The sequence below is a fragment of the Arachis hypogaea genome, chromosome 2, assembly GCF_003086295.3.
Source record: "Arachis hypogaea cultivar Tifrunner chromosome 2, arahy.Tifrunner.gnm2.J5K5, whole genome shotgun sequence".
Lineage (NCBI taxonomy): Eukaryota > Viridiplantae > Streptophyta > Magnoliopsida > Fabales > Fabaceae > Arachis > Arachis hypogaea.
Window position 1 is genome coordinate 96,226,515 of NC_092037.1, and position 11,066 is coordinate 96,237,580.

Consider the following 11,066-nt stretch of genomic DNA (forward strand, 5'->3'; position numbering starts at 1 on the left):
CTTTTTCATCAAATACTCTATAAGATGGTTGCATCACATTCGTCCATATTGGTTTAAACTATATAAAGATCTTTGAAATTTAATGGAATATAATCTTTGAGATTTTTCTTTGGATGATTTAAATATTTTTTAGCCATTTAAAAACTCTCATATAAATATCACGATCTAATGACCCATATAGATAGATTATGACCAAATTCATCAGGCACATATTTAGTTTATGATATACAGATAAACTAATCAAATATTTCAAGGTAATTGCATCAACTACATAAGAGTATATTTTCATATCTATATTTTTGTAAAATGTTGTACTACAAGTCAATTTTTGCATGCAATTTTTTTTTTATTTGTTTTCACAATACCTATTTTATAGATAGTTCATCATTATGACTCATTATTTTTGAATCAATTATATATTTGCAACATTTGTAATATTTGCTGAAATTCATTTTTATGATATATTTAGCACTCATATGAATATATTGTCGACAATTATTTTTTGGTATTTCCTCATAAGATATAGTTTATTGAGATTTCATTATTTTATTTTTTGTATCTACATTTAGTCTCATACATTATAACTTTAGACAATTAGTCTAATATTTTAATGTTTTTCTTTCATTAGGAATATTTTTATATTTTTTTTTTTTATAAATTTTTACTAGTATCAATTAGATTATTATATTTAATTAATTTTTAATTATTTATTTTGTCAATGATTAACTTCTATTTATCATTTTGCTATGTTTATTTTATATAATTTATTTTTAAATTTTTTTTTTTTTTTTTTTTTTTTTTCTAATGTTAAAAACATTGTCTTATTAAAGTGATAATCTGCAAATCGAGCTCTATATACATTTTTTGTTTGTATATGTAGATACCTCATAATAAAATGGAAATTATATCCAACATATATTCCCAAATTTTTTTGGAGTTCTTTTTAGGAGCAATCGAAACATATATAGTACATCTAATAAATATTCTCAAATGGAATATATTTGACTGTTGGCAAAAAATTAATTGTAATGAGATAATTTGTGGTAACTTATTGACCTTAAATAAATAAGTGCTGCAGCATGTAAAATAACATGCTCTAAGTAAAAATTGAGATATTTATTTTCATGAAAAAGAGTCTAACAATTAACTAGAGGCGTTTAATAAGTGATTTTATTAGCCTATTTTATGTATAAACATAAGCTATTGGATAAATATATCCAATAACTAAAAAAAAAAAAAAAAAAAAAAAAAAAAAAAAAAAAAAAAAAAAAAAAAAAAAAAAAAAAAAAAAAAAAAAAAAAAAAAAAAAAAAAATACAAATATACCAATAACTAGATAATAAGAATCAAAGACGTGAAAAATAAATTCATTGGTATTATCAAGATAATTATTTTGATTGGATTTTTCAAAAATTGCGTTTTTAATTTTATAATTTGCACAAATATTCTGAAAACGTGAAGTTGTAAGATGATAATAAATACACATGAAATGATCTTGAAGATGTGATTAATATGAGAGTATTTTTTTATTGATATTTATATTTTAAAATTAATATAAAATTTAAAAGTGGTAAATGTTAATATTTTGTACAAGTAATAAATGAAATCAAGCTTATTCGATATAGTAAATCGAATAGCTTGATTCGATTTACTCATGGTATAATACTATAATACATACATGCTAAATTGAATCCAATACTATTAAAAGGTGTAAATCGAATCTAATTGATTTGATTTATATAGAATCATTGGACATACACAAAGTTATTTTATTTTATGATATTGGTGTAATATTAGATGTCATTTAATTTGTTTATGTTATTTATTCTATTTTCTACTATGTGTTATTTTTTATATATGTTAAAACTTTTTTCAAAAAAATTATTTATAGATAAATATTTTAAATTAAATAATAATAAAATATTATTTATCTAACGTACTTACTAATTAATAAAAATATATTAAAAAAATTTATAAAATAATATTTCATATTCCATTTTATATATATTTTGATCATATTCCATGATATGCCATTCAAATAAGCATTTTATAACAAAAGGTACCCTCCCCAATAACTAAAGTACGGAAGAGAGGGGACGTTAAGTAATCATTTGATTGTACGAGGAGCCAAATCTTAAGGTTCACTCAGATCTCAGTTTCTATTAACATGATCATGCATGCTTTCATGAAGAGAGCTTATTTTTTAAATCTACCTAGGATGGTGCTTACTGCTTGCACCTGTCACGTGACTTTCTATTAACTAATTGTGATTTGCTTTTTCAGACAAATCCAGTAATCCATCTATACCATAGATATGCTCATGTTTATTTTTTCTTATATAATATAGATGGCGCAATAAAATATTTTTTAATTTTCATCCCACAACCCTATATATACATATATTGTAAAAATATATGTTAAAATTATTAATTAAAATCTTCTAATAAAAATATATGACTTTAAATATTTTAATAAAATTTTTTACTAATAATAATTTTACTATATGACCTCAAATAGATAATAATTAAATCCGGATATATAATACTTATGTTATATCCTATTATTTAAGTTTCCAGGAGCAATGTTCCCGAAACGAGGTGAAAAAAATAGCGGTTTAATAAGAATTTTCCTCAACAATTTGAACTTCAACGTTTAGAATTTATTTGGGTGAATTTTTAGTAAATTTTTTAAATAATTTTTTAAAAAATAAAAATAATTTATATTTAAATATCATATAAAAATATTTTTTATTTAATAATTATATTTAGATATGATAATATAAAAATATATTTTTATTTATTATGCTAAAATTATTTTTTAAGTAATTTTTTAAAAAATATAAATTATAATTTTTAAAAGAGACTTTTTATTTTTTAATATTTTTATTTTTATTACTAAAATTTTATGAAACGCACTAAAAAATGATTTTTTTAATAATTTAATAACATTTAAACAAATTCTAAATTATAATTGAAAAATATTTTTTAATATTTTTATTATTAAAATTTTATTAAATAAGTTAAAAATAAACTAAAGCTTTTTTCTATTAAAATTATTTTTTAACAACGTAATGACACCTAATCAAATTCTTAAAATAACAGTAATTGTGAAGGTCAAAATTTTAAAGTCATTAATAAACGTACGTTATAAAAATCAAGCTAAGGGAATATTACTACATTATTCTATAAATAAAACGGCCTAAAGAGATTAATTATAAGAAAAACTAAATTATTCAAAGTAAAAATGAATAAAAAAAAAAAAGAATTTTCCAATTCTCCGGCAGCTATAGATCTGCAAGATGCGCGAAAACCCAAAATTACCCTCATGTTGTATCCTTTATTACGCTGGTGAGCGTTAAACTCATACCATTTGGAACGAACGAAAGGGCTTTCGCGTCAATTCAGATCCAAAACTCATAGTTAGTTGCAGAGCTAGTGAGAACCAAAAACGCTCTCTATGAAACAAAATTACAGTAACCATTTTTTACTTTTCTTCTCTGCGATTTGAGATCGCACCGGAAAACGAAACCACAAACACTTCAACTCGCTCCGGCGCCAACTCACTGAGTCAGCTCGCTGCCATTGTTGAACAGCGTACCGAGCTTCACCAATACTCACTTTTAGCTCATGGAATGAGGATCCTAGCTTAGAATCATTCACATTTTCCCGAACGTCTCAGATCTCGCGCCGAGCGCGCGTGTTATCGAGTCGTAACTCGCTCCGCAACTCGGGAATGGCTTCTGCGGAAGCCGATTCCCGACTGAGTAGGATCGTCGTCCCCGCGCTCGAGGCGATCGTGAAGAACGTGTCGTGGAGGAAGCACGCAAAGCTCGCGCACGAATGCAAGTCGGTGATCGACAGGCTCAGAAATAACAATGCAGCGGAGACGGCTGCGTCGCCGTCGGGCTCTCCTTCCGACGGAGAGCCCGATTCCACGTCGCCGGGACCCCTCCACGACGGCGGTCCCGTGGAGTACTCCTTCGCGGAGTCGGAATCGATCCTCAGTCCTCTCATCAATGCCGCGAAATCCGGCGTGCTGAAGATCGCCGAGCCCGCCGTCGACGCAATCCAGAAGCTCATCGCGTACGGCTACCTCCGCGGCGAGGCGGATCCCGGAGGCTCCTCACCGGAGGCGAAATTGCTCTCGAATATGATCGAATCGGTTTGCAAGTGCAATGAGTTAGGAGACGAAACAATGGAGTTGCAGGTTCTGAAAACGCTGTTGTCCGCGGTAACCTCAATTTCGTTGCGAATTCACGGTGATTGCTTGCTTATGATAGTGCGAACCTGTTATGATTTATATCTAACGAGTAAAACTGCGGTGAATCAAACAACGGCGAAAGCCTCGTTGATTCAGATGCTGGTGATTGTGTTTAGGAGAATGGAAGCGGATTCTTCCACGGTTCCTATTCAGCCGATTGTGTTGGCTGATTTGATGGAGCCAGCAGAAAAATCTGATTCTTCCACGCAGTTTGTGCAAGGTTTTATCACCAAGATTATGCAGGACATTGATGGTGTTTTGAACCCTGGTACACCTAGTGCTAAGGTTTCGATGCTAGGTGGCCATGATGGTGCGTTTGAGACTACGGCGACGGTGGAGGGGACAAACCCGACGGATTTGTTGGATTCGACTGATAAGGACATGTTGGATGCGAAGTATTGGGAGATCAGTATGTATAAGACGGCTCTAGAAGGGAGGAAGGGAGAGCTTGTGGATGGTGGTGACATTGTGGAGAGGGATGATGATTTAGAGGTCAAGATTGGTAACAAGTTGAGGAGGGATGCCTTTTTGGTATTCAGGGCACTCTGTAAATTGTCGATGAAGACGCCCCCTAAAGAGGCTTCTTCCGATCCCCAGTTAATGAAGGGAAAGATTGTGGCTCTGGAGCTATTGAAGATTTTGCTGGAGAACGCTGGAGCTGTTTTCAGGACTAGTGAAAGGTATTTCATTTTTGTGTAACTCCTTTGTAGAGTTTCCTTGAAACATTGACATTTTTGGCAGTTAGGGCGAAAAGCATATCTTGGTTTAGTTCAGTTTGTAGACGATCTAGAATGTGTAGTTTCTGTGCCAAACTTAGTAAAGAAGGAGGTCAGCATGACTAGATTGTGCTGAGGAAGGGTCTATCATTAATTCATACTAATTTATCATCTGTGACGGTTAGGAATCAATGATCTGCTGACATTGATGTAAGAATTAGTTTACTTATAGGTTACAACATCTAATAATTCATTATGAAAACAATGTTAGTAAAGCTTTCCATTGAGTTATACGTAGTTTTCATGTTAAATATGGTGTCATAAAACACAGACTGGGAAGCAGATAATCAACCATCACTTTATATTTACTATATAAAGTCATGGTTTAGGCTTTAGAAACCAAGCTTAATATAGAATATTTTGAGCAGGATATACAAAGCCCCTGTTTCACTTAAGTGATTATATTTGTATTCAGCCCTATTGAGATTGAAAGAATTGTAAGAGGAAACTGAAGTGGCAATTCATCTTCTATCTCAGTAAAATGAAAAATAAAAGTTATCTCTACATAATGCTATTCTTTCTTCTATTTGATCACTACTGATGGTTTTACAATTGGTTGAGTAAACAGGTTTCTAGGTGCCATCAAGCAGTACTTATGTTTATCATTGTTGAAGAACAGTGCTTCAACTCTTTTGATCGTTTTTCAGCTATCTTGCTCCATCTTCATCAGTCTGGTATCAAGATTTAGAGCTGGATTGAAGGCCGAAATTGGTGTTTTTTTCCCTATGATAATACTCAGGGTACTAGAAAATGTTTCTCAACCTAATTTTCAGCAAAAGATGATAGTGCTTCGGTTTCTGGAGAAACTTTGCATTGATTCACAGATATTGGTCGACATATTTATCAACTATGATTGTGACGTCAATTCATCCAACATTTTCGAGAGGTATGCTCCATTTTATTTTATACGACATTTAATACATATTTTATTTGATTTTCTTCTCTATGAATCATATATGCAGTTTTTCTGTTCATAATATGACTATCGAGTTTACTATTATTTCCATGTTGCCAATGTGTTTTCATGGATTACTTTCGTAATGGTATTGCTGTGATCTTGATTGTCACTTATTATACTTTGTCTATTTTATATCTAATTGTTCAGTTCCTCCTAGGATGGTCAATGGACTTCTTAAGACTGCTCAAGGTGTCCCTCCTGGTGCAGCCACCACACTTCTGCCACCTCAAGAGGCAACACTAAAACTTGAAGCCATGAAAACCTTGGTTGCTGTTTTAAAATCAATGGGAAGCTGGCTGAACAAACAATTGCTAATTCCAGATCCCCATTCTGCTAAGAAAATTGAAGCAGCTGACAGCAGTGCTGAGGCTGGAGGTTTGACCATGGTAAATGGAAATGGAGAAGATCCAGTTGGACAAGACTCTCCACCTGAAATCTCAAATGATGCATCTGATGTTTCAAATATTGGGCAGCGACGGGCTTATAAACTGGAACTTCTGGTAAGCAGATTTACAAGGTTTTGAGAAGTTTGGCTCTGTTGTTACTTTTGCTTTTGCTAATGCAAGTTTATGGCAGGAAGGTATATCACTTTTTAATAGGAAACCTAAGAAAGGAATCGAGTTCCTCATCAATGCCAAAAAAGTGGGTAATTCACCAGAGGATATAGCTGCTTTTCTTAAAGATGCATCTGGGTTGAACAAGACTTTGATTGGTGATTTTCTGGGAGAAAGGGAAGAATTATCCTTGAAGGTTATGCATGCCTATGTGGATTCATTTGACTTCCAAGGGATGGAGTTTGATGAGGCAATCAGGGTCTTTCTTCTAGGCTTTCGACTGCCTGGTGAGGCACAGAAGATTGATCGGATCATGGAAAAGTTTGCTGAACGTTATTCCAAATGTAATCCAAAGGCCTTTTCTAGTGCCGACACAGCCTATGTCCTTGCTTATTCTGTAATATTGCTCAACACAGATGCTCACAATCCTATGGTGAAGAACAAGGTGTGCTCTTATAATTGTCTGGATTCATTTTCAAATAATTACGATAGACATATTGACTTATTTTCTGTTTGGTCTTTGAGCTGTGCAGATGTCTGTCGATGATTTCATAAGAAACAATCGTGGCATTGATGATGGAAAAGATCTCCCCGAGGAGTATTTGAGGTCCTTGTTTGAGAGAATATCCAGAACTGAGATCAAAATGAAAGATGACAATATGGTTCCGCAACAAAAACAGGCTGCAAACTCTAATAGACTTTTAGGATTGGATAGTATATTGAATATCGTGACCAACAAGCATTGGGAAGACAGCCATATGGAAACCAGTGATGATCTTATCCGTCATATGCAACAACAATTCAAAGAAAAAGCTCGCAAATCCGAGTATGTTCAGTCAAAATTTCCATATTTTTGGACAGAATTATTATCTAAAACATGCCTTTCAACATGTTTTTGTTTGTGGCATGGAGAACCTTCTGTTACAATTGTTCATTCATCTCATGGCTGTTTATGGATCCTACCATGTTTACTAGTATTTATCTGTTGTTTTACTCATTCCATGTCTATCTGAAGTGTGGTGCATCAATCTTAAATTTTCACCAAAGTAAATTCCTTTTATGTGTGCATGTGTGTTGATTAGTTCTTTTAATCACAGTTATATAACTTGTTTGGAATTTCTGACTATGATTTCCTCTTTTTACTGCAGTACCTTTACACATTTATTGAGGGAAAAATTTTGTTTCCAGAATTTATTTTACTTGATTTCTATGTGCTTGCTACTTGTAGGTCGGTCTATTATGCGGCAACAAATGTTGTAATCCTTAGATTCATGATTGAGGTGTGTTGGGCACCAATGTTAGCTGCCTTCAGCGTTCCTCTTGATCAAAGTGATGATGAAGTTATAATATCTCTCTGTCTCGAGGGCTTCCGCTATGCTATTCATGTTACTTGTGGAACGTCCATGAAGACACATCGAGATGTTTTTGTGACTTCACTAGCAAAGTTTACCTCTCTGCATTCTCCTGCTGCCATTAAGCAAAAAAATGTAGATGCAATTAAGGTTGGTTAACTTTAACTTCTTTCCGGACTGGTTTATGTGAAATTTAATAAGCTGATGTTATAATCAACTATCAGTTCATATTGTATGTTATGATACTTTATGCACTGTTATTGCCCCCCTTGCCAAAGGGTCAGTTTATAGACCTTGTCATACAGGTTCAGCTATGAACTTTGTAAATTTAACCATTAGATTTATCTTGAAATAAATCAATGGTTCTCATTCATTTCCAGCTACCTACTCATCAGGTGCTTGTTTTTTTCACAAAATGAATTTTGAAGCATGCCTTTCCTATTTACTCTATCTATCACTTGCTTCAAATCATATCTCTGGAAAAACCAATGAGTGGTGCAGTATTCATTAGAATGTGGGAGAAAAAATAGATATCTTGTGAGAGAAGTGGGGAAGAGAGAGGGGAAAAACCAAGCATGGAAACGATATTCATCCATATGTTATCAAATAAGGACAAGGGAGTGGTTCTTTCTTCCAAAACTTTCCTACATTGTCACCCACTTTGCCTTCCAAACGACACACCCCGCGCGCGTGCGTGTCCGCAACTGTTGGATCTTATATTCACCTCAAAGAGTCACCCTCGTTTCTCCCTTTTACTATTGATTTCTTGGATTTGCCAAAACTTATTTTTTTTTAGTAAAAAGTAAAAAACCTTACTGACCTGTATCATTTTTAGTTCAGTAATGCCTTGTGTAGATTGTGGAGGAGAACAGGTATAAATGTCACTACACAGTACTCTTCACATACTGATACTTTTCTGCCCAAGCAGCAACGTTCAGGCCCAAAAAAATAGAGTATTTTATATTTAGGAAAAACTATGAAATTATTTACAACCTACTGTAAAATATCATGTGCCCATAGCTAGACCCATATATCACTTGCTATTGTTTGTGTATTGAATGTATACATCTTTTATTATTTGAACTTCATGTTTACTTTTTATCAAAGTAAGTTGTAAAGCTGCTTTCTGGATTTACTTTCATAACCGAGTATATTAAAAATAAGTAGTCTAGCCATCAGTTCTTCTGCAAATATGTTGATTATGAAATTTTATGGGGTTTCTGTGGAGTTTGCTGCATTTGCTGGAAATTTTTCTAGGCAAGATCTCCAGACGTATTAAAATGTTCTTGCATATTGGATCTTTTAATTGTTGTAATACATTTTTCGTACCTGACTCAAAGTTAAGTTGTTGATAACATTATGACCTTGGGTTTTCTGTCTGAATTGTTGATAGGCAATAGTTACTATTGCTGATGAGGATGGAAATTACTTACAAGAAGCTTGGGAGCATATCTTGACCTGTGTTTCCCGGTTTGAGCATCTACTTCTTCTCGGAGAGGGCGCTCCACCAGACGCTACATTCTTTTCCTTTCCTCAGAATGAGTCAGAAAAGGCAAAGCAAACGAAATCAACCATTCTTCCTGTTTTGAAAAAGAAGGGACCTGGTAGGTTACAGTATGCTGCTGCCACATTGATGCGAGGTTCATATGACAGTGCTGGAATTGGTGGCAATGCTTCTGGAACCATCACATCAGAACAGGTGAACAATATAGTTTCTAATTTGCACATGTTGGAACAAGTTGGAAGCTCTGAAATGAATCGCATATTCACTCGGAGTCAGAAGTTGAACAGTGAGGCCATAGTAGATTTTGTTAAGGCTCTGTGCAAGGTCTCCATGGACGAACTAAGATCTCCGTCTGATCCCCGAGTTTTCAGCCTCACAAAGATAGTTGAGATTGCGTATGTATTACTTGCCTAGTGCTTATTGCATTCTACACCTTAGCTCTTCCTCTAAACTTTTCATCATCTTTTTCTCATGGCTCAAGGTTTAAGGGTGTGGGCGAGTTATTAGAGAAAAACAGCACATGGCATTCTGGTAGATTTTATCTTTCAGGGTGTAACAATATTCTTTGGCACTCTGCCACCTTAGTTTTCTCTTTTTTGGTTGATTGTTCATTCCAAATTCCCCAATCTCTGTCTGAGCTTTTTGTTATGGCTCGTACTATTTATGGATAGGGTTATTACAAAAAATAGAAATGGCACTTTGGCATGTTGATCTTGGTTGTTGCATTATTCTTTGTTGTGTAGAAACTAAGCATGTTGCTACCTTTTTTACTCTTGGTTTAACTTTTGAGTCCTCAAACTCATGCATTTGGGAAAATTGGTGAATCGAACTACTTTTCATTTCAAATTCCGGTGGTCACCATATTGGCTTGCCTGTGTAAGAGGCTACTTTTTTCTTTCAACTCCCTATTTCAGATGTTAAACAACTGCCAAAGTGCTTATTAGGTTTGATGATTGAAAAAACTAAAGTTGAGGCAGAGCAACAAGCTAATGACTTATGTTTTATGATTTATTAATATCTTTGCTTTTCTAATTATTATGTTGACATGACTATATTGCAACAGGCACTATAATATGGACCGCATCAGGCTTGTGTGGTCGAGCATCTGGCATGTTCTCTCTGATTTCTTTGTGACTATTGGCTGTTCTGGAAACCTTTCAGTTGCAATTTTTGCGATGGATTCCTTGCGTCAGTTGTCAATGAAATTTCTAGAGCGGGAAGAGTTGGCTAATTACAATTTTCAAAATGAATTTATGAAGCCTTTTGAAATTGTCATGCAAAAGAGTAGTGCTGTGAGATCAGAGAACTAATTATCCGATGTGTCTCTCAGATGGTTTTATCTCGTGTCAAAAATGTCAAATCTGGATGGAAGAGCATGTTCACGGTAGAGTTGATCACTTTTCTCTTCTGTTTATGATAGGGACATTTTTCTTTTCTGTCGATTGTTTGTTGTCTTTTAACTCCTTTTTCTCATTATTAAGTATAAACTTGATTTCAGGTATTCACTACAGCAGCATATGATGACCATAAGAACATTGTATTCTTGGCTTTTGAAATTATTGAGAAGATTATTCGAGATTATTTTCCATACATTACTGAGACAGAGACCACCACATTCACTGACTGTGTGAATTGTCTAATTGCTTTTACAAATACTAGATTC

The 11,066-nt window shown here is 33.6% G+C and overlaps 1 protein-coding gene across 1 annotated transcript; it reads left to right on the plus strand.

Annotated features, from left to right (window-relative positions):
* The first annotated feature begins 3,216 nt into the window (after positions 1-3,216).
* LOC112753698 (brefeldin A-inhibited guanine nucleotide-exchange protein 3) lies at positions 3,217-11,049 on the plus strand. The gene is made up of 9 exons (XM_025801628.3): positions 3,217-4,939; positions 5,604-5,921; positions 6,151-6,493; positions 6,570-6,992; positions 7,081-7,373; positions 7,776-8,049; positions 9,293-9,798; positions 10,467-10,787; positions 10,902-11,049. The coding sequence occupies exons 1-8, from the start codon at positions 3,732-3,734 to the stop codon at positions 10,711-10,713; spliced, it is 3,612 nt and encodes a 1,203-aa protein (XP_025657413.1). The 5' UTR covers positions 3,217-3,731; the 3' UTR covers positions 10,714-10,787; positions 10,902-11,049.
* The last annotated feature ends 17 nt before the right edge of the window (positions 11,050-11,066 follow it).

What these genes read in the sequence shown, in the direction of transcription:
- LOC112753698 (XM_025801628.3), top strand. Translation starts at nt 3,732, where the DNA reads ATGGCTTCTGCGGAAGCCGATTCCCGACTGAGTAGGATCGTCGTCCCC. An exon ending in CTTATAAACTGGAACTTCTG is followed by an intron (nt 6,494 to 6,569) that starts GTAAGCAGATTT and finishes AGTTTATGGCAG; the next exon opens with GAAGGTATATCACTTTTTAA. An exon ending in AAAATGTAGATGCAATTAAG is followed by an intron (nt 8,050 to 9,292) that starts GTTGGTTAACTT and finishes AATTGTTGATAG; the next exon opens with GCAATAGTTACTATTGCTGA.